Here is a 22634-nt window from a genome sequence, read left to right as displayed (position 1 = left end):
AGATAAAGTTGAGCACGTCTTAAATAATACACAGCACCGCAGCATCAAGCAAACTCCAAGCAGAGTTCTTTTTGGGTTAGAGCAAAGAGGAAAAATAGTAGACGAATTAAGAGAAAAACTAGAGGAATTAGAAAATACTGAAGAAGATAGGGATTTGGCAAAAATTAGAAGTGAAGTTAAGAATAATCAAAAAAAGGCTCAAGCGTATAATAAAACACATTATGACAAGACCGCCAGACAGCCATCAGAATACAAAAAAGGAGATTATGTGATGGTAAAAAATTTCGACAGTACAGCAGGCATCTCTAGAAAATTGATTCCAAAGTGTAAAGGCCCATATGTGATATCTAAAGTATTAAGAAACGACAGATTCTTGTTAAAAGACGTAGAAGGTTTTCAGATATCTCGTAACCCATACCAAGGTGTCTGGAGCATCCAAATTATTAAGCATTGGATAGGCAACAAGAAAAATAAACGAAGACACAATTAAACAATAATAACAATATAATAACAGATTAATATAGTATGTAAATATGTATAAATAAGGTAAAAGAATTCATCATACAACTAAGCAATCAATGTAAACCATGATCAGGGGATCAGCTAGTCAGGACGGCCGAGTTGTGGTAGGATGAACACTCATAAGGCCCACTGTACCATGTAATAGCATAGTTTTAGGTATGAAGCCCATAGTGGCAGATCATATCCCCGTTAGGAATAAGAATATTATTGTGATCTCGCTCTTACTTATAAGCTAGCATTAAGAGATAAGAATGTATACATAGCTCACTCAAAAACGCATACACACTTGAGAGAGCATAGGAAAAAGAGGAATAGGCGAGACGCGTCATTGGGTGGCGTGCGCTTGAAGAGTAAAGTTGAATAAAGGAATTGTGAGATTATTTAAAAGATATAGTGCGTATATTCATTTTTCGGCGTCCACAATACGTATGTATGGACAGCAAATTGGTAAGTGATCTGATACAATATATGCCCCCGATATCAGCCACAAATCATAGTAGTTACACCCACCTCACCTTGATTAAACAGCCTGGAGCCGGGCAAATATTGTACCTATAATTGTTTACTCGGAGTACAACCAATAAAATACGCAGCCCTTCGGCAATTGGCCATACTGCTGGGCACTTGCGTGCCTTTTGTTGGTGGCACGCCAGGAGTTGTATCTGTGATTAATGGTAGCCCATATTTCTACACTGCCAGCAATTAGTGCAAACGAAATCAAATTTGAGCAGCGGCAGTAAAACGAAACTGGCCAGCGGGCGGTCCACGTAAAGTAGCCACCATATCTTACATATATTTGCCTAATAATGGTTCTTAAGTGGAAAGAAGACGGGAATGCCGACGGCGGCACATAGTTGCCATTTTATTTATGACACTCACTGGCCACGCCCACAAAAACCGGCACAAGAGATAATAACACGGGCCAACATTATTCTTCTTGGCCAACTGGTCTCCAGGGCGCAACTTGCCAACAGCAGTCGAGGGGCATAAAGCGTCGAAAGCCATGGAAAACGAGAGTGGAAATGGAATTGGAATCGGCATCGCCATAGCCATCGCCAGGATAAGCGGCAAGTGGGCAGATAATTATCTCAGTGCATAATCTGGGCCACCAGCACATCTTACTTGCTTCTTGCCTGTGGCCAAGAATCTCAGCCCGGCCGGAGTCAAGTGCCTCTGACTTTTGCCTGTTGTTGTTTGGTATTTACACGAAAATTATGCTGATTATGAGATTGTTCATGCGCGGACCAAAAAGGAAGTGTGACTTTCGTGGAAACGCCTCGACGTGTCGCAGCTTTAGGGCTCCCCAAAGATCGATTCAAGTCGCAGTCCCAGTTCCAGCCCCAGCTCCAGCTCCAGTCCCATGGCAGAAACGTGTCGTCAAGGCCTCGACCATATCATTTCTGTTCCATTAGCAGTGCTAATTTTGCTTAATTAGTTCATGAACAGCGTGCAGCTGTGTGATTCTTTTTGACCAAGTACATCCATCCAAAAGTCAAGCAGCTGCACTCGAGTGAAGCGCCACTTCAGGCCGCTAAATTGGCACACGCATTAAATGCTGCTCAAGCACATTGCTCATACGCCATGTGCAACGAGCAGGCTTTAAGAACGTTGTTCATACGCCGTGTGGAGCGCGAAACGCTTAAATCGTTAAATCCTCCATATCCATATCCGTATCCGAATCCATTTCCAGCCGCACATAAATGATATACAACAGCCGAATAGTAGACGCAATAAATCCAAAACGCAAACTAAATAAATTAGGAATTTTAGTATTTATGGGAACGTTTTCTGGCTCATCAACCATGGGAGTCACGTAGGCGAGTTTACAGCCGCAACTAGGCGAAACCTTTTGCTGATTACGACGTGACCAGTCGGGAAAAGTGAGTAAGTCTATCTCTGCAAGACCGGGACTGTCTGGGTGTGTGGCTGCGGTACATAAAATTATTTTAAATTATTTTTGATAATTGAATGAAGCACAGGAAAACGTAGAAGGATTTAACGCCATATCTCATGGCGACCCCATCCGTCGGAATGATAACTCTTTCTGGTTTATCCGCGCATGCGCCACTTTCGAGGAGAGAATCCTGCAGGATTCGAGGGGCAAACGTTGCGGAGGAGGCGCATCGAGCACGTGCACTTTGTTTACACAAAGTAATGAAATTTCAACAAACAAGCAGCTGGGAAATTGCCATGTCTACGATTCGAGTGTGGGGAGTGGGCCAACCGAAATTGCGCATAAATGCGGCTAATTGCATTAGGAAACAATGTTGCCAATAAGCATTTGACAGACATCAAAGCACCCAACAAGTTTTCCCACTCAATTCAAATTCAATGCATATTGATGAGCTCAGCTTGGAGCAAAGTGCGATATGGGGGCTAATTCGACGATGGAAAGCGACGAAAGTAAGCAAAGATTTCAAATGATGAATTTCGCAGTATCTATTCTGAGATGGAGATGAGATATTCCAAATAAGTTATGTTTAAATATAAATGTTGTTCAATGTAATGTTACCGTCGTTTGACCATCGAGTTCTCGGGATCTATAAAATCCAGTGTCTAGATTTGGAGCTTTGGAAAATAGTTTTTACATCTTTTTTCCATTTTAAGTTTTTGCAATTTCTTTGCCAAAATCATTTCGACCACAAAGCGCTGAAAACTGACATGTCCTCAAAATCATATTATAGATGTCTATATTTAAGTGGAGTAACGGGTTTCTGATAGTCGAGGAACTGCACTTTAGTGCCTCTAGAAATATATATTCCGAAAATGCATTGAAATTCAACCAATGGACGTCCACTTCATTCTGATATCCTTGCGAGTGCCATGAAGCGCTGAATTTCACGACCTTTTATGGCCAATGGAATGCATGGAATGCAGTTGACCTCGGATGCCGGCAGCGGGATCTTTATGCATTGCATTTATCTAAATCCGAGCAGCCTTGGCCGTTCAACGCAACTCACCTCGACATTTTATGAGCTGGAAGTTGGATTCGCTCCGTGGCAGTATAAATTATACCGCATGCATTTGTTTGGCGAGAGTTTTTCCCACTTTTTTCTTATTTGCCACGGCGGGGGCCTTGAGTGCGGCAAATGCAAACTACCACGTCGAAACAAGGAGCAGCTGCAGCAGAATCAGCCAGCGGGAAAATCGAAACAGAGAGAGGGAAAACTCAAAGACGGGGCAATGCTGTAATTCACCCAAAAATACAACAAGGTCACTGGTAAACGAAATGCCAGAGCTTTAAGAAGCTTTCGGTAATCGAAACGCATGGCTTTAGTTCTAATTAAATAGCAATTTCGGGCATTTTCCGTAGCTATCGCAGAAACTTTCCACCAGGCGGCCCTACAAAGTACATACAAAATACTCGTAATCCCAATTTGCATAAATATTTATGCTGATGGCGCTTAAACTGCTAACCCCTCACACCATTTGTGTTAATGCGTCTTAATCTTTAATGAGCCAAGTTTCGCGATTCGCGGTTCGGTTTACGCTGGATTCTATCCGTGCCCCTGGGTTCGGGTACCGTTATGGCCTCCGGATTGGAGTACGTGTAACCAGACAGCATGACCCCGTGGCCAGGGAAATTGCCCTGGAAGTGGAGTGGAGGAACTATGTACTTTCGCCCCGATAGATACGATGAGATCTAATTATAAAGATAAACTGTTATGCTTCCTGCTTCTGCGTATGTGGCGAGCATTCAAATGGCCAACAAATTCCCGCCTGACAGATGCCAAAAAACTTTCAATGCGTTCGGAATCTGAAGTCCTTCGCTTGAGCTCTCTTTGTAAAATCACTTGAGGCAAGCCACCACTTGGCAAAATAATTTTACCACAAAATTCAAAAGCTCCAGTTGTCCAGTTCAGTCTCAAAGTATGTCAGTCCAGGTTAAAATTTAAAATTCTTATTTAATTAAAGAAATTTGCCTTAACAAAATGAATTTTACTATTTGTATACTTATTTTTAAATGGTAATAACTTTAATAGCCAGAGTGTTTGGAAAAAGTGAGATATTTTTACGCGTGCCCTTCTTGTTGAATCACCTGCGAGTTCCCTTGAGCACTTGGGATAAATTCGCATCCCTAAAATTAAATTAAAGCATAATTAAATGGTCCAGAACGTGCTGTTTAATCCACCGGCAGCACCGATTGCCCCACTCAATTTAACCCTCTGGCTCGCTGGGTACTCCGTATTCTGCTGACAGCCAAATCCACAGCAAAGATAACAAAGCAAACCGTAGCAAAACCAACTTCCGATGGCAGCTCACACCCTCGAGATTCACGCTACTTATTTTAATTGCTCGACATTTTTCAGAAACTTTTCGTACGCGCACATTGGCACGCATACCCCATACATACATATATATATATATGTATATATACTATGCTTTTAGGGGCATTTGCAGTTTCGCAGCTTAATCGACTGATTTAGAAGTTTATTGCATTCTGGGGCATCTCGGGGAAATGGGAATGTGGAGCCGTCCACGAAGGTATTTAAGGGCTCCTCTGCGTGTTCCGTGCCGGCAACTCCACTTCATTTGTGTCTCGAACGCCGCCGGTTGGCAATATAAATGGACTTCCGTGCATTAAGCGGATAATGCCAGGACGAACGACCAGACAAAGCGCCACTTCAAATTGCGCTCAAATTTATTGGCCTGCATTTAAATGGCCGACAATTGCGAACGCCTTGCTGCGACTCCATTCAGTCATAAGTGCACTCGCAAAAATCGGAAGGAATACATATACATGCCTTTAATAAGTTGAATAATTGGAATAATATTTACCTACAGTTTGAAATAAACAAATCAAGTAAATGGCATATATGTAGTTACATTCCTTTGATGAATTTGATTTTTGGAACTTGATCCTAATTTTTTTAACCCTTTATAAGAATGAAATTGGATGTCCCTTGACTGCATTCAAGTCATTTCCACGCGAACTGTTACGCATTCAGACGACCACAAACGTGCGGCAACTGGTAGCTGTTGTCCTTGACCATCGCATGAATAACTGCGCAGGACTCGGATTGGCTGTTGTCCTTGCGACAATGCGTACAATTAAGCAAAACCGCAAAAATCACACAATTTATGCAGCAGGCTCAGCATATTAATGGCTGCTTATTGAGACGACAACATGGAATGTAACGAAATTTGCATTAAAACTGATTTATGCATTTGTCGCTGCGGTCGTTATTGTCGCTGCTTTGACTCTTGTTTCGGCCTGGTTGTCCTGAATGTCCTGTTGGTCCTGCCAACCGATGCTGCGCAGGCATTTGCGTACTTTTTGCGCAACCCAATGACAATTTTATGGTGTACTTTGTGAGGACATCAAAGCGGTGTCATAAAGTTTTAAAGTGGAATTTAGCAGGGAATGCGGCTAGGCTAACAACAGCTGGCTTAAAAACAAATTTTATAATCTAGGAAATAATTTAACAGGAGGCCCATTTAATATTTATTAAATCTATTAACTCCGCAAATCGTAAGAAAATGTATTGTTCCTTTTACAATTTTTGAACCAAACCAAAGAAGTCTTAAAAATTACATTACATTTACATTGTTTTCAACAACGTGAATGTGGGCAATGCAAACATAATTTACAAATAACTAGATGTCGCATTTAATTTTTATTAACTCAAGAAAATATATTGTTTCTTACAATGCTTTGTAAAATGTAAACAATCTTTTTTTCCAACAAATCAAAAGATGTCTTTAATAAAAATTTAATTTATGTGCCTGAAAACTGTTTTACTTTCTTTTAAAAATGTGAAAGTGGGCAATAAAAATATAATAATTCTCTTTCAGTTTTTTATGCAACTCATGGAACCACCATTAGTGTTGATGACAATTGATTTTTTAAGTGTTTCATGTTTCAAAGCAATTAATCCGCCACAGATACTATTTAAATGCTTATCCAGTACCAAAGAGCATGTCATAAAATCTTTTCCAAACCTCGCAATTATTTGTACATACCAAATGACCCGCAACCCGAGAAATTTCGATTAAATTCAATTTTTCCAACAACATTTGTGCTTTAATTTGTGCGCTCACGTATGTATTAACAGCTAGTGACCGGTGAAATTAAATTCTTTCCGTAATTATTATTTATTTTTATTTCCGCAACCACTCACATGTGCCACTTGAATCCGAAAAGGTTCGGAACACACTTAATGTTTAATGTTTCCAAAATGTAATTAACTTTGTAGCGACAAATGTCTGCGGCATATGCCTGAAAAATTGCTGAAAAGTTGCTTACATTTTGCCCAGAACTTAAACGCTGTTCAGGACATTGAAAGCGCTTTAGCTGGCATTAATATTGCATGGGCAATGGCATCGATAAGAGCAGTATGCCATTCACCTTGAGTCTTGTCCGGCACACGAGGCGTATGATTGTTTTCCCATGTTAACACATCGTGTGTCTAAACTGGCTTTCCTTTCGCTTTTCCCGTTTACACTCGGTGGCTGGTCTAATTTCCCATTTCTCATGTAGCCTGTTAATGGCTTTTATGCGATTACAGGACATCAGCCCAGTTCGCCCGCATTATGGCTCTCCTGCTGAAATGGCAGTTCCACTGGCACACGGCAGCTTCATTAGCTTTAAAGGCCATTAAAGCATTCATCTGGGTAATGGAGCACCTCACCTCATAATGCAGTCATTCAGAAGGCCAGCTCCAACAAAACGGGACCAAAATAAAAAGAAGTGAGTCGTGAAAGCGAAAATAAAAAGCCGGGAAAAGCCTCGGCCAAAGAAAATGCAAATTGCAAATTCGAGATTTAATTTCGTTAGCAAACAAAGAACATGCCAGGATATTTACTCACAGTACTCCTGGAGATTTTCACCACGACAAACTGATTGGTTTTCAATAGGCGCAAACGTGAAAGGTTTCGGCAATTTGTAAAATTTAAAAATATATTTTAAGAAATTTTTCTGTCTACTTTTCCTTCATTAATCACATACAAATTAACTAAAGCCATGCTTAATATATGTATATTTTATTTTCTGACATGCGATGTAATGAATGGACATGTAATAGCAAAGCTAGAAATTTTGAAAATAACGCAAATAGTTCAGTCATCGACATCATCGTATCGATAAAATGCACCTGTTTGTTTCGGCTCTGGGAGATATCCAAAGTGAGTCCTCAGGTACTCGAGGCCCAAGAATAATAATACCGTGTGCGGCAATAATCGACTCAAAGAGGGAACGTATCCCTTGAAGAAAGCCAGAGGTCCCTCCTTCGAAGTCTTTACAAACACATCCCCCAATCCAGAATACTCGCCAGGTGCTCCATTCATGCGACGTGTCTTCACCACATCGATGGGCTGCGTCAAGGTGGTGGCCACCACGGAGGAGATCATCGATGCTAAGATGTAGGTGCCCATATTCTCGGGCATTCCCAATTTTATCATTTGGGACTTGCTCTGCTCGTAGAACGCGATCTGACCTACGGTCATAAAAGCTCCACGGAGCGCGATCATCGAGGCGCCATTGAAGAGATTTTTCCATCCCTCGTCTCGGGTGATTCGCACCAGTCCATCAATGGCGTGCTTGTAGCTGAAAAAAAAAAAAAAATGAAACGAACTCGTAAAATAACGTACTTCCATTTCAATAACTTTTAAGCGTTGTAAGTGATTTTTAGTTCCAACAGAGTTCGAAGATCCGGCCACAAACTTCCGCTGCGTTGACAAACGGACGGACAACCGGACAAGACCTGCTCAAGAATACTTTAAATGGTCGGAAACACTTCCTTTAACGATATAAATATTCTTCCGAACAAAAGTTTTTAAATTTAAAGGTGAGTTTTGTGCATAAAATATCTTACTTGCGCCTCTTCTCTGGTGGCAACTTGACATCGTTCTGCAGGCGGACGTTGATCAGATCTGCAGGAGCGCCCACAAACCCGCCAATTCCTCCGGCAATCGCTGCTAGACATGTTTTGCCGGTCATGGTGCTGGTGTCCATAGCTCCAGAGCCCACCGAATAAATGCCAAAACGGGCCAAAGTGTACGTGTATTGGCGCAGCATTGAGGCCGAGATGCCATTGTACATGGCCATTGGTCCCTGTTCCTTGACAATCTTACGGGTTGTCTGGAACACCGATAGCTTCTCCGCCTGAGTCTGGATGAGCACCTTGATCAAATCGATCGGATGAGTCACCATGGCAGCCATGGAGCTCGCCAGGCCTCCAAAGTACCAGCGGGCAATACGCCGCTGGTTATAGGACATCAATCCACCTCTTCTGATAGACATCTTGTGTTTTCTATTTGCTAACTTCTTACCCTTAATTTATTACTCCGAATCTAGTTGTGTGATGTTCGTTTAATGTGAGTATAATGTATATGTATATGAAAGTGTGAGGTTGATGTAACGACTGACGAGTTTAAAGGCAAGGAAAGCATGATTGGTGTGGACATGATATAAACATTAAGACACAAAAATTTAGAATTTATTTTCAAATCATAGTGCATCATGCTAACCAAATGAATAATTTAAATGTAATAGAAATTTGGTCGTCCCTTCGACAGATCCTGCAACATCATAATTAGCATTCTAATTTTATTATTTGTGTTTTACTTCACTCACTCCTAATCTGTACAACATCGGAATTCCTATTATGCCACCACCAACAATGCAATAGTCCATTAAACGTTTTTTGACCACTTCGTCGACAGAATTCAAATACAGATATATTGGAACAGCCAGAGCAATCAAAGATGTATTTAGTAGTATCACCATAATTATTATCCAAGCAGCTGCTTTAGGCTTATCCTTATCATCTGAAATCATTATACTAAAATCAAGCGTATTATTTGGGGGTCTGCCACCTCACCTGTCTCAACTAAGCTGACCGATTCGTCTTGACCATTTTCCAAGATCCCGAGCTCCATTTCAAAACTTCTTTTTCCCGTTCGTGATCCGTTAAAGAAATTGTAATTTCTATATACTTAATGTAAGGTAACTTTGACACTTAGTGCAAGGATATATGATATTATGTTATTATTAATAATAATAACCCAAGCCACTTTTAGTAACAGATATCATGGGAATCTTACACAGTCTGTAAATATATTTTATTATCATTATCAAAACTTTCCATTGCTAATTTTATAAATGGTAATTATCATACTTTTTGTTTTTGCGTGGAGTATAAGTCCTAGCTAGTCATTACAATAGCGTTTCCTTGTCACATTATTTACACCTGATTTGCCAAAAGACTGCTACTCACTTCCGGTCGGGGAACAAAGCAAAAAGGAAGAAAACAAAACGACCTGAGCACGCAACAAAGGTCTTTGAGAAACGCCTCAATCACGCACCTCTCATTATGCTAATGGATCTGAACCACTGTTGTTTCATAAATATTTTGACAGCTCAAACACCGGAAACGGACGCTTGAAATTGTCCACAAGTGCCTGTATTTTAATTGGTCATTTGGTTTTGACAGCTGGAAACTCAGGCCTAGCCATTCGAATGGAAAGCTCGACCGCTCTTCAAACAAAAGTGTGTGAAATGGGTAGGATTAGGATGGCTATTAAATAAATAAAACTTGGCCAGAATGTTATTATTTGGTCGATACGAAACGCATCAATTCCATTGGCAGACCATTAAACCCAACATAACGCTGGAGGAATTTGCTGTCAGTTTAGGAGGATAGATATTTTTGGAAAATGCAATAAAATCGGCACAACATTTTTGAAAAATTGCCTCAAAAGCGAAATACATTTTATATCCAAAACAAAGTGGGTTGGTTATATTTCTATGCAATTTCGGCCATTGGCATATTGGCAAAGTTCAGTCGCAGATAAAAATAATTTGGTTTCACTTCGATGGCCACCCAAATTGAATGTTATTTCGATTTATGTTCCGTTTTGGGCACAATTCAATGGACTTTCGGTGAGTTTTCTACCAAAATCACGGCTGATGGATTGGATTTTAATTCCGGTGCAGCTGTCCGCGAACATACAAATATTAGCAAATCCCGCCCAAATTGTCGCATTGCGTTTGTTTATTTTTCATGTAATTCTATTTTGCGGTTTGCTTAACTGAAATGCCAGCTCACGTTTATTATTTTACCATAATTGGTTTTAGCTGCCAAATGCCGAAAATATAATTATCGCTTGGTGAGATGACCGACCGCCCAGTAACGAAAAGTTAAAGGAGGAAACTTTTAAATGCTCAAAATCTTTATAAACTTTATTTATTGCGGCCAACTCGTTGGGAGTTAAGCCCCAGTTTAGAAGTTAAACAGTTAGTTATATAGTTGGCCCGCTTATTTGTTGCTGCAGCACTGGTCCTTGGGCCCATTCTTGCAAACGCACTGGCAATCCTTGTTGCAGGCGCAGTTGTCCCCGCACTTTTGGGCCGAGCACTGGCAATCTGTCGAGGAATCGAGAACGATTGTCAATTATACAGCTTGCTGCTGTGTTGTAGCACTTACTTGTTCCACAACCCTTGCAAACCATCTTGTAGGTATCTATTTCTCGACTTTCACTTGGCTGAGGCGAACTGAAATTCACTTGATTGCTTGTTGCTTGGCTATTCAACTGATGACCCAGTCCGGCAACTCCCCCACTTTTATACCCACTTCGATTGCCTCGAACTCGAACGAGTGCAAAATTGCACAAATCCAAAACAAATTTGTTTGTTTGACCCAACTTATCACGTCGTGTGCAAGCCTGGGGCGAGTGGTGTGCAATTTATCAGACGATAGGCCAGGCAATTCTTTTTGCGCACGCGATTGCTCGCCAACTCGGTGCACACGACCTCCTCATCAGCTTATCAGCTGCCCACGTTGCGTATACGTTGCGTATACGCCGCGTATCGTGACTCAGCCAACAGCCCAGAAGCACACAATAAAAAGCATGAAAAGAGCAGGCAGCTAACCAGAGGGGTTTTTCACAATAAATAAAAGACTTTCCTATAGTAAAACAAATTTAAATGCTCATATTGGCTGCAAAAACGCTTTACGACTAAACTCTTTTCAAAAAAAACCAGTGTAAATGCCATAAAAATATCACAGGTGGAAAGCTAACTAAAAATTAATCGCGGAAAAAACGCGCTGCAAATTAGGCTAAAACGATAAGCTCTGAGGGAGCTGCGAAACCAGTTCGTTGCACGGAAAACCAAACACCCGGAACAACTCTATATATATTTATGACTTGTGGAAAAAAAATTGTTTTCGAAAACAAATACAAAAAAAAATATGCATGATTTTGTTGTTATTTTTTTAACTGGGTGCAAAAACAGAAGAACGACATGGATAAGTAGTTAGCTCTACAAGTCAAGCAAAGTTCCGTAGAAAGGAACTGATGGATTGGCAGAGGGACATGGCCTAATCGACTCGGCTAGTTATCCTGATCCTTGGCTGTTATGTCAACACAAGATACATATTGACATCACATAAATATATATTAACCAATCAGCCAGCACCAATCAGTTGGAGTATGATTTCTTAGTCTTAGAAAACCGCCAGGTACAGTTCCTTACCACAAATGCCATGAATATCCTCTAAACCTCAAAGTGTCATTTAATTTTTCTATGTGTAGTCCTGGGAACATTCCTGTAGCTTAGTTCACAAAACTCAATATTTTAGCAAGTCAATATTGGCAGGTGTTCTGTTATCCCAAATTCAATTAAGTAATTATGAGGTCAGCGAAGGGTGTCTCATGCGAATTTAATGGGACACTTTTGGTGGAAGCTATATAAACCTGAAACTTATTCTGTCAACCGATCAAACAGCTGAATCATGCTGTTCCGCAAACGTAAGCCAAAAAGTGACGATGAAGTCATTACCTTCGACGAACTCACCCGGTTTCCAATGTCTTTCTACAAGACCATCGGCGAGGATCTGTACTCCGACAGGGATCCCAATGTGATAAGGCGTTACCTGCTACGGTTTTATCTGGTACTCGGTTTCCTCAACTTTAATGCCTATGTAGTGGGCGAAATCGCGTACTTTATAGTCCATATAATGTCGACGACTACTCTTTTGGAGGCCACTGCAGTGGCACCTTGCATTGGCTTCAGCTTCATGGCAGACTTTAAGCAGTTCGGTCTGACAGTGAATAGAAAACGATTGGTCAGATTGCTGGATGATCTCAAGGAGATATTTCCCCTAGATGTAGAGGCGCAGCGGAAGTATAACGTATCGTTCTACAGGACACACATGAACAGGGTCATGACCCTATTCACCATTCTCTGCATGACCTACACCTCGTCATTTAGCTTTTATCCAGCCATCAAGTCGACCATCAAGTATTACCTTATGGGATCGGAGATCTTTGAGCGCAACTACGGATTCCACATTTTGTTTCCCTACGACGCGGAAACAGATCTGACGGTGTACTGGTTTTCCTACTGGGGATTGGCTCATTGTGCCTATGTGGCCGGGGTGTCCTACGTCTGCGTGGATCTCCTGCTGATCGCGACCATAACCCAACTGACCATGCACTTCAACTTTATAGCGAATGATTTGGAGGCCTACGAAGGAGGTGATCATACGGATGAAGAAAATATCAAATACCTCCACAACTTGGTGGTCTATCATGCCAGGGCGCTGGAGTATGTTTTACGAATAAGTTTTAAGAATAAGAACTAAACTAATACATGTTTTTATTATTATATATTTAGCCTTAGCGAGGAGGTCAACAACATATTTAGTTTCTTGATCCTGTGGAACTTTATTGCCGCCTCGCTGGTGATTTGCTTTGCAGGCTTTCAGATTACAGCCTCCAATGTGGAGGACATTGTTTTGTACTTCATATTTTTCTCAGCTTCGCTGGTTCAAGTCTTTGTGGTCTGTTACTACGGCGATGAAATGATCTCTTCAGTGAGTTAAATTTTTATTAATATGTCTTGTTTTTGCTCTAGTATTAACAAGAAACGCACATTTCAGAGCTCTCGGATTGGTCATTCCGCATTTAATCAGAACTGGTTGCCTTGCAGCACCAAATACAAACGCATCCTGCAATTTATTATCGCGCGCAGCCAGAAGCCCGCCTCTATAAGACCGCCTACCTTTCCACCCATATCTTTTAATACCTTTATGAAGGTAATCAGCATGTCGTATCAGTTTTTTGCACTGCTCCGCACCACGTATTATGGTTAAGGGAATATTAGAGGCATAAATATGTATCCGGAATTTTGATAGCATTCCATCGAATACAAAGAATACACATTTGCAAAACAAGATATTGAATTAATTTGCAAAAAACAAATACATAAGTACATATAATGTTATATAACTGGATAACAACTTGTGATCTTTAAGAAAAAAGAGTATTCTAGCCTACAAAAAACCACAACAAATCGAGTTAATTAATGGGAAAAAATAATAAAAAATCCTTAAATTAATAAAACAAGTCATAAATTGTCATTAAAAAGATCTGTTCTGTTAGGACTTAACATATGTTATTGTAGGAATAACTTATTAATTAAAACATGCTTTTAGGCTATGTCGTTAAGTCCCCATTAAAAGAACATTAACGTCCCAGCGTCAGAATACCTTGCATTCTTTGCGGATCAGTCATAAAAAACGAGTTGTAATACTTGTAATAAAATGCCTTGTTTATTCGCAAAAACACTCGCGGCGAGTGTCGTGAAAGACTAAATGGATTAACATACATAAATATAGACACAATGGTGCGCATATCGCTAGCATCACAAAAACGTAACAACGACAAATACTAGGGCACAAAATTCATGATGTAATGAAGCCGCCGAACTAAATGGCTTAGTCCTTCAATTCGGCGCCACTGTTAACAAAGCCGGCAGTTTGGGTCAACTGCAGTTGGGCCTTCTCCTCCGCCTCCTGGGCCTTCTGCTCGGGCGTCTTGGCCCATTCCTGCAAATCGCCGGAGCAGTAGAACCAGTAGATGACGCAGCCGACGAGGTAAATGCCCGCCGAAATGAAGAAGATAATGCGCCATTCGTCACTAGTCTGGTTGGTGACCACGTAGCCCGTCAGCAGCGGACTCACGATGCCCGGAATGGTGGCGAATGTGTTGCCAATGCCCATCAGAACGCTGGCGTGCTGGGGCGCAATGTCGAGGTGATTAACGCTATAAATTAAGTACGGGAATAAGTACAACATCTCCAAGGGATCTCCCCCTTCGGGGAAAATGAACACTCACGCAAATCCAGACCAGGCGAAGGCACCCAAGCCCACAGCAATGGTCAGACTCACCACCGACCACGTGGGATCCAGTAAATAGGCCGTCAGCATCATGAACACGGTCTGGGCCAGGAAGGCTCCGCAGTTGAAGTTCCGCCTCACCTGGGTGGTCGTCCAAATGCCCTTCACCTGCAGCCAATCAGCCAAATAGCCGGACACGGCCAGCAGGATGCCCATGGCCAGGTATGGCACAGCCGAAAGAATGCCGGTTTTGCCAAGGTCAAAGTTGAGCGTGTCTGAAATGGCAAGAAAATAGAAAATAAGTACACTGAAACGTGAAGATTAGTTGAGCTATTCCCATTAGTTGTATATCCAAGTTCTCCTTTTAAAGTCTATTCTTTTAAAATCTTTAATTTAAAAACTTAAATGAACTACCAGACGGAATATTATTATTAGACAATATTATTAGACAATTAGACAATAGACAATTATTAATTAGACAATAATTAAATTTAAAAATTAAGTTTCTTACAATTTGCTTATTAAATTACATAGAAACTAATTTGATAAGTATTTTTCCAAATAACTCACCCCTAAGGAAGCTGGGCAGCTGGGTGAGCAGGGTGTAGAAGCCCCAGTTCTCCGAGAAGTGCGAGGCCATGATGGCATAAAATGGCATCGACGTGAATATGGCCCTCCAGGGGTGCTTGATGTGCTTAGTGCCCACATACCCAATCGTCTTCTGGATATAGTCGCACTCCTCCTTCGAACAGAAGCGATCCTGCTCGGGTCCAGCTTTGACGAACACGAGCCAAGTGATGTACCAGATCACGCCGATGGTGCCGAATACGTAGAACACGCTCTCCCAGCCGTATTTGGTGGCCAGAAATCCGGAGCATGGCATAGCCACCACCGTTCCCGCATAGTTGCCAGCAAATGCTATCGAGGCCATTCGGGATCGTTCCAAGGGCGGAGACCAGCGAGCCCACACCGCATGGATTCCGGGGAAGGTGACGCCCTCAAAGAAACCCTCAATGATGCGAACGGCCAGGAACATTTCCAAGCTATGCGAGGCAGCCATCGGAGTGAGCAGCGTCAGAATGGCAGTGCTTCCAATTCCAGTACCAAATACCTATAGTTTAAATAGATTTTAAAAATATAGAAATATATCTACAATATAATTATTCATAATTTAAATGATATCTTAAACTCACAATGTTGCCACCGATTTTGGTACCGATGTAGCCTCCGAGGAACTGGGTCAGGATGTAGCCGTAGAAGAAGGAGCTCAGGATCAAGCCCTTCTGCTTGGAATCCCAGGGAAAGTCCTGCTGGTAGGTCACATTTCCATCGGCATCGAAGACGGTGCGATTCTCCGTCATGGCCACAATGGCCACCGAAAGATTCACTCGCAGTGAGTAGACATTGAAGAATCCGAAGAAAGCCAGTAGCACGACAATGTAGCGCTGTTTACGCCAAAATCGCCAGGTGAGTGGTTCACTCTCAATGATTTCATTGCTGGATAAAATATATATAAGCAAATTGGTATTGTTACCATGGTTCTTCGATTATTAATTATCAAGTGGTGGCCATACAAATGAGGAGCCGGCAGGGTTACTTTCCCTTTCGGTCCGCAATCACTTGCTGCAGGCGGTTTCGCTTAACTTTGTTGCTTCATGTCTAGACCCGAAAACCCGTTTTCGAGTTGTGGTTATTCAACCCATATCGCTCCAGGGCCTCCCAAACTCTATTTATTATACAAACAGTTGTGTTTGCAGCTTTATGCAAATAAGGAACATTATTTATGCTTAGAAAAACTTATCGGAAACTAAGACAAATAATATTCGTTTGTATTTATTTATTATCTGGTTCTCATATTACCCATATTCTTCAAGTTCGAATATAATAAAGAAATCACGTGTACTGACTCTATTCAAAAACTGAATATATCATTCTTGTACATTGTATTCTAAAACTGGTTATTTCATAGATCGTCTGGTATTTCTTCGGCTCTTAAGCTATGCGGAACCACTTAGGTGTTCCACCTACATGACCTTGCAGAAACTACTCACTTGTTGTGGTGCACCTGATCCAGGTGCTTGCCGTTCTTCGGAGACTCCAGGTCGGTCATTGTGCCAGCTGATCAACGTGAGCCTGAAATACGTTTAATTTGTTTATACAATGCGGCAATTGTGGGGCCCGGCAACTCGTGTGCGTGCTGGCGATTCATTAAACTCGAATTGAAGCTGATTGGCCCAACACAAGTGCAGTCCAACTGATAATAAACTCCCCACCCCACCACACACAAAAGCGTGTTATAATTCCCCGATTTGTTAGATCTCGAATAGCACCCAACTATACGAGTATGCGAATATCTATATATTTAGAGCCGGGCATCTGTTGCGTGCTGATTGCCGTAATTGTCATTGACACTGAGCGAGGAGCAAACATTTTGCTAAGCAATTTGTGGGCCACTAATGCGGAAACATAATACGCCAAAGATGCCAGTTCTGAGATGAGAATAGAAATCTGAGCTGGGCATCCGCCGCGGGAACGCATCTTAACTCAATTATCCATTTAGTCGATTAAGCAAATGGTTCACCAATTGTGGCACGCGAAATCCCGCACAGAACCTCACTCTCACTCTGGATGCCATAATCTAATAATTGTGGCGTAAGTGAGCCACGTCTGGCCGACTTGATTCGCCTTGATTTGCAAATTGCAGGAATTTTCGGCACTATTCAACACGCGCTGCTTTTGAATGTCATTTCAAATTGAAGCGATTGCACACGCACGTGTTGAAAGCCGGCTCTCTGCGCTCAGTGAAAGTACTTGGTTATACACTGAAAAAAATGCTCTACTCTGATACTCAACACTGATGAAAATTCTCTACTCTTTTTTATGTAAGGTAAAGGAACAATTGGTTTATAGGTTATATTATAGCAAAATTTGAGTTTTGAACTGTTATGAACTGATACTTTCTTAAAAACAGTATAAAATCTATTTTTTAAGTGTACAAGCTTTTGTAGATACTGAAAAATCATCTTACAGGCAGCTTATCATTATAAGTTTATGACAACTACCGTGCAATAGTCTACCATAAACCAATGGAAAGTGCTTCCCAAAAGTTTTCCATGCTATCAAATATTTCCACAAGTCACATAATAAAACTGTTTGCTGGTCGGGTTTAAAAACCTAATTGATATTTAATAGGGTTATTTCTGATGGCTAAACTTCAAACTTTGTTTATGCTTCTAGATTAGTGCTCATAAAATGATATATATAGCCAGGTCTTTGTCTTTTATTGCCACATGGTTATCTTAACCGACTTTTTTATTTTGGACGCAGAATAACAAGAAATTCCGCTGAGATTTTGGTTTTATAGAGTGCTATTTTGGATACCATAATTTAATAATGCCTCAGCTGATAGGTTCGCCTGGGGCAGACCTTTTCGACAGCCTCATTAGAAACCTATTGCCTCTGATAAGTAGCAGCTTCGCAGGAAAATATTTACCTTGTTTCTAAAAAAAAAAAGTTAACTAAAAAGAATCATGGAAAAACATGGCACTGACTGACCTGACTGCACTCTTTCATAAATTCTAATTTGAATAACACTTATACGAAATTGGCGAAATATTAATAAGTTTTTGAAACAAATTGCCAGTAAGTTTTATAAGAACTGTACCATATTTAACCAAAAATATTTTCGGAAAGCTGTAGCTTATTTACTTATGTACTTAATTTACTAAATGTCGTAAAATAAAAACTCGTGCATGATGAAAAACAACCAGAAAGGAGAATTTCTCGAATGTTTTATAGTCAGCGTTAATACTAAAATACTAACTGCCGTAGAAACTGACGGACGGACAGGCGAACACATCTGTGTACATAAATCAACTGGGCTGTTATTATTGATCAAGAATATATATGGTATATGGCTTGGTATGGTCACAAATGTCTCCTTTACTGCAAGCTTCTGATTGAAACCAAAATGTCTTCAGCAAGGGTATACCACACATTTCTAACTAAGAAAAGGTTCAAACCAATGATTTATTTTATCAACTTTCCCTCAAAACACTTGTTATTTAGAAGAAACCGTTTTGCAAACAACTGCAGCTGCAAGCAAAAATGCGACAGAATGCCTTAAATTAAAACTTAATCGAAAGCTGTTGACTAAACAGTTGGTTCAATAAACACCAGCACAAAAACACTTGGTAAGAAGTGAAGACACTGCACAAACTGCTGCAAAAACTTTTTGCGATATAAAAACGAAAGTTAGACTCAAAACGCACCAATGAAAGTTAAAAGTTAGAACTGGAATCCGAACTGCTTGCTCTGGTCTCGGTCGATCCGTTCGGCGGACAGCACTGCTTGCAGGTGGGCGGGCAGGTGTGAAGTCGCCGATGGCTGGCAGCGGACTGAAACATCCAGCCGCTTTCGATTTATCAGCTCAACTCGCCACCGGCAGCGGCTCGGCATCGGCAGCTCGATCCAAGCAGTTGCGTTTTCGGGAGCGGGAGCTGGGATCGGGATTTCCATACCGCTCACACCGCTCCTCATATCGTGCATCTCCCGTTGCCCAAGCCAACTTCAATTGAGGCACTGGCACTGCCAGCTAATAAAGAGCTAAGTCCGGAGCGCTAAATCGAGAGAAAGAGGCAGGAACCTTGACGTGATTAGACCGCCAGCACGCTGATAGTGATCGGCATAAAGCTTATCGTTTGATTGCCCGGAATATGTGACGCTTGTAAAGATAAATTCTTTCGGCGATTTCGACGACCAGAGAGCAACTTTCGTTTTGCTGCTTAATTGAATATGCCAGATTTGCCAAATTTACCAGATTCGGTAGCAACCACAAAGGGAAAATGAACTATATATAGGATAAACAGAAGTCTACATGAGCGTACATAATGTCTGACATCTATATAATTAGATAATTACCATTTAAGCTATAGTATCTATAGCTTACAGGGTAGTTTTGGCATGTATCTTTAAAATTTATTATATTGGATATTATTTATAGACATATATAAAATATATAATATGTCCTTTTTATCATTAGGTGTCTTATTAAACGTTAACAAATATCTATATAAAAAATGGTAATTACAAAAAGTTACACAGAATAAAACATTTCTATAGTTTATTAGTTTTACCCCATTAAATAAGTCATACAATTCAAACGCAGTTTTTCTAAAAATACTTTTTATCCTCCTAATTAGTCAATCATGTCTAAAAAGGTTATTTTTATAAAAAACTGTTTTCGTAATTTAATTAACACATTTAATTGAACTCATTAGCTGTTTTTGTCGCTGTCAGTAAATTAGCAAACATAATGGACTTTATTGGCCTGCATTCCACAGTGTCAATTGTCATCTGTCAAAAGGTGTGAAAGGATTTAAGTAAACTTGGATATTGATCAAATCTATTTATTGAGTACCATAATTGACATGTAGTCTTCATTCATTTTAATTTACCCTCAGTTCTTTGCAAATAACCACAATGCAGTAAACAAGTCGGTGCCAAAAACAAATTAGCAAGCAGCTCACCGCAGAAATTAACAGTTAGGGATCAACCACGACACTTCTGTGGCGGGGCGTATCACCTAATGTCATCTATTTCATTGGCAAGTGAGAATTGTTTTGTGAATTGCCGGCAAACAAACAAGCTGCATAAATATCCAGTTCAAAGTGGTTTATTATATTATCCTAAGATATTCACTCGTTGTTATTTGTATAGGTTTTTATTGGAACTGCTGGGTGCTGCGAAAAGTTAACAGCGGCAAGCAGTGCGATTAACAGCCCAAGCAGGTGGACTTTTATGGGCTCTGCTATGCTTATGAAGTATACATAACGTATACTACCCGTTGGCTCAAAATAATTGCCGATATTTGTTTGCAATATTTTTGGCACAAAGCAAAATGCACTGTATGGAGAAATTATATAACGCATTGGAAAAAAAACATTGTACATAGAGAAAAATCTTCTGTTGGAAATATAATATTATCATGACATAACTCTACTTGAAGAGTTATAATTTAATTAAATCAATTATTTGTTGGTTTTTAATATGATATAATAATGATATATAATATAATATTATTAGAATATTAGCAGTGTGTAATCGTAACATTAGAATGTATTGGTTTAAAAACAAGTATACATTAACACAATTTCCAAACATTTTTTAATACATCTGTTTCTCAGTGCACCAATCGACGTATTGAAAAAATGTGGCGAATTGAAGTTAAGCCTTCTGCTGCGCTTCTGTTCTGTTTTTTCGGGCACGGACATATCATAAACAATTGGCGCAGTCACACGTGCTGCAGAACAAATAAACAAAGTGTGGCAGCTCAATTTACATGCAGCGAGCGGCAGCAGCACGTGACAAAAACAGTGCAACATTGTGGCACCGAAAATTGGCAAAACAAAAGTGGCAAACGCATCTATAACAGCAACATGTGGACATGTTGAATTAAAAACGGAAAGAAAATAACCAAACTTGATTGCTCGAATGACAACTGCTGTTGCCCGTCGGCACCGAAATGCCCCAAGCATACGCTATGTGTGTACTGCAATTAATTGATTTTTGGGGTCCCCTTTGCCAAAAATACCATATGTGGGTTAAACGAGCGCCCACAGCGATTATTTCACACCTCAATGCGAATTGAAGCCGTGTCGTGAGCGCACGCTTTAAATCTTGGGGGTTTGTCACCAACAAAAAAATAAAAAAAAAGAGGGCACAACCCGTTCTCAAATCAAGGTAAGCCGAAACGGTAACAAATTGGATTTGCAGCTAAAGAAATCTCTATTAAATGCCACCATTTGCCGCGGATTTGCGCTCATTTTTACCTGCCCCCTCGGACCAGGTGTCGAATTTGCTGCTCGGCGAGCGCTTTGCATTCGGCGACTCCATTGTTTGCCCCTTTGTGTGCTCGCTGCTCTGCCAAATTGCATTTTAATTGTGCGCTCAAAGCAAACGCAGCTAAGTGCAAACAATTTCAGCTGAATGCGCGACAAACAAAACCAGAAAATTGCTAGCCATGCTTTAAGCGTGCTTTTCTGCTCGCCATTCACCATTTGCCATTCGCATTTCCCACTGCGAATTTGCTACACCTTCAAGCAGCCGAAAAATGGATGAAAAGCGCGGCAATAAGGTTCCGATGCAAATTTGTCTTTTGACTTTGACTACGTGAGCCTTTAATGGATTTTTCTGCGAGTAACTTTAGTAGAAAACTCGAAACTTTTCAACTTCCTGGTCCGTCCCCTTTGATTTCGAGTTGACAAAAGTTCGCAGCGAGTTGAGCGCATATTACAAAGGTCCTGTTCTAGGACACAGAAGGTGGGTGGTGTGGGTGGCTGGGCCAGGACTCTCAGGATCCGGGCGTCTTGTGCCATTGCGCTTTTTACCTACTTGAAATGCAGCAGCTACTGTAGCAGCCAGCAAACTAAAAGCACAAGTCCTAAACCTCTTCGATTCCCAGACGCCGGCAGTTGGACATTTCGTTTTCATTCCATTTGGACACACGTAATTCCCCAAAGGTTAACGCAACTCCACTCTCTGTCCTGCCGAAGCTGTTTAAATATTTTAGCTGGCTGCATAGCCAAACTTTGCCTAATTGCCAGCCAGATAGCGCCGGGAAGTAGGCTACGTCGAATGGAGGTCACCATTCAAGGATTCCCCTCGCGCATCGATTTTGAACTGGTCAAAGCTGGCTGCTTGGATAGATTGCTATTGAGGTCTGAGCATAAATTATCCTGGACTAAATCAGATTTTGAAAATCACAGTTCCAGCTTAAATACACCTGCACTGCACACTAAATTCCTAAATACATTTTCCATTGAAGTGTTTACTGTTTAAATCGTATTTTAAGCTTGCTGTGATTATATATAGAAAAGGCACTCACATATTATTTGAACTTTCAGTCATTTAATAAAAGTTTGACTTTAATTTAGCTTTTCCCCTTATTTGATTATTATTTCAGAGGGCACAGCAGACGCCAAAGTCCAG

The 22634-nt window shown here is 40.8% G+C and overlaps 4 protein-coding genes across 4 annotated transcripts; 1 reads left to right on the top strand and 3 right to left on the bottom strand.

Annotated features, from left to right (window-relative positions):
- Positions 1 to 7474: 7474 nt before the first annotated feature.
- Positions 7475 to 9494, bottom strand: LOC6619266 (mitochondrial dicarboxylate carrier). Its single transcript, XM_002043447.2, has 4 exons — positions 9345 to 9494; positions 9098 to 9291; positions 8337 to 9042; positions 7475 to 8068 (listed from the first exon to the last, which is right to left on the bottom strand). The coding sequence occupies exons 3-4, from the start codon at positions 8762 to 8764 to the stop codon at positions 7582 to 7584; spliced, it is 915 nt and encodes a 304-aa protein (XP_002043483.1). The 5' UTR covers positions 8765 to 9042; positions 9098 to 9291; positions 9345 to 9494; the 3' UTR covers positions 7475 to 7581.
- Positions 9495 to 10677: 1183 nt separating this feature from the next.
- On the bottom strand, positions 10678 to 11063 carry LOC6619265 (metallothionein-2). Its single transcript, XM_002043446.2, has 2 exons — positions 10950 to 11063; positions 10678 to 10888 (listed from the first exon to the last, which is right to left on the bottom strand). The coding sequence occupies exons 1-2, from the start codon at positions 10972 to 10974 to the stop codon at positions 10782 to 10784; spliced, it is 132 nt and encodes a 43-aa protein (XP_002043482.1). The 5' UTR covers positions 10975 to 11063; the 3' UTR covers positions 10678 to 10781.
- Positions 11064 to 12250: 1187 nt separating this feature from the next.
- LOC6619264 (putative odorant receptor 92a) lies at positions 12251 to 13872 on the top strand. The gene is made up of 3 exons (XM_002043445.2): positions 12251 to 13072; positions 13142 to 13340; positions 13407 to 13872. The coding sequence occupies exons 1-3, from the start codon at positions 12258 to 12260 to the stop codon at positions 13617 to 13619; spliced, it is 1227 nt and encodes a 408-aa protein (XP_002043481.1). The 5' UTR covers positions 12251 to 12257; the 3' UTR covers positions 13620 to 13872.
- Positions 13873 to 14056: 184 nt separating this feature from the next.
- On the bottom strand, positions 14057 to 19059 carry LOC6619263 (vesicular glutamate transporter 1). The gene is made up of 6 exons (XM_032721755.1): positions 18917 to 19059; positions 16697 to 16778; positions 15839 to 16142; positions 15216 to 15756; positions 14644 to 14920; positions 14057 to 14571 (listed from the first exon to the last, which is right to left on the bottom strand). Exons 2-6 carry the CDS (start codon positions 16753 to 16755, stop codon positions 14244 to 14246), a joined length of 1509 nt encoding a protein of 502 aa, XP_032577646.1. The 5' UTR covers positions 16756 to 16778; positions 18917 to 19059; the 3' UTR covers positions 14057 to 14243.
- Between the last annotated feature and the right edge of the window lie 3575 nt (positions 19060 to 22634).

This window comes from Drosophila sechellia, chromosome 3R (genome assembly GCF_004382195.2).
Source record: "Drosophila sechellia strain sech25 chromosome 3R, ASM438219v1, whole genome shotgun sequence".
NCBI lineage: Eukaryota > Metazoa > Arthropoda > Insecta > Diptera > Drosophilidae > Drosophila > Drosophila sechellia.
The sequence above is the reverse complement of the archived record's forward strand: the minus strand, read 5'-3'. Positions and strand labels throughout refer to the sequence as shown.

What these genes read in the sequence shown, in the direction of transcription:
- LOC6619266 (XM_002043447.2), bottom strand. Translation starts at nt 8,764, where the DNA reads ATGTCTATCAGAAGAGGTGGATTGATGTCCTATAACCAGCGGCGTATT. An exon ending in CCACCAGAGAAGAGGCGCAA is followed by an intron (nt 8,069 to 8,336) that starts GTAAGATATTTT and finishes TTTTTTTTTCAG; the next exon opens with CTACAAGCACGCCATTGATG.
- LOC6619265 (XM_002043446.2), bottom strand. Translation starts at nt 10,974, where the DNA reads ATGGTTTGCAAGGGTTGTGGAACAA. An exon ending in TTGCAAGGGTTGTGGAACAA is followed by an intron (nt 10,889 to 10,949) that starts GTAAGTGCTACA and finishes ATTCCTCGACAG; the next exon opens with ATTGCCAGTGCTCGGCCCAA.
- LOC6619264 (XM_002043445.2), top strand. Translation starts at nt 12,258, where the DNA reads ATGCTGTTCCGCAAACGTAAGCCAAAAAGTGACGATGAAGTCATTACC. An exon ending in TATCATGCCAGGGCGCTGGA is followed by an intron (nt 13,073 to 13,141) that starts GTATGTTTTACG and finishes TTATATATTTAG; the next exon opens with CCTTAGCGAGGAGGTCAACA. An exon ending in GCGATGAAATGATCTCTTCA is followed by an intron (nt 13,341 to 13,406) that starts GTGAGTTAAATT and finishes CGCACATTTCAG; the next exon opens with AGCTCTCGGATTGGTCATTC.
- LOC6619263 (XM_032721755.1), bottom strand. Translation starts at nt 16,755, where the DNA reads ATGACCGACCTGGAGTCTCCGAAGAACGGCAAGCACCTGGATCAGGTG. An exon ending in CCAAAATCGGTGGCAACATT is followed by an intron (nt 15,757 to 15,838) that starts GTGAGTTTAAGA and finishes TTTAAACTATAG; the next exon opens with GTATTTGGTACTGGAATTGG. An exon ending in GCTGCCCAGCTTCCTTAGGG is followed by an intron (nt 14,921 to 15,215) that starts GTGAGTTATTTG and finishes TTGCCATTTCAG; the next exon opens with ACACGCTCAACTTTGACCTT.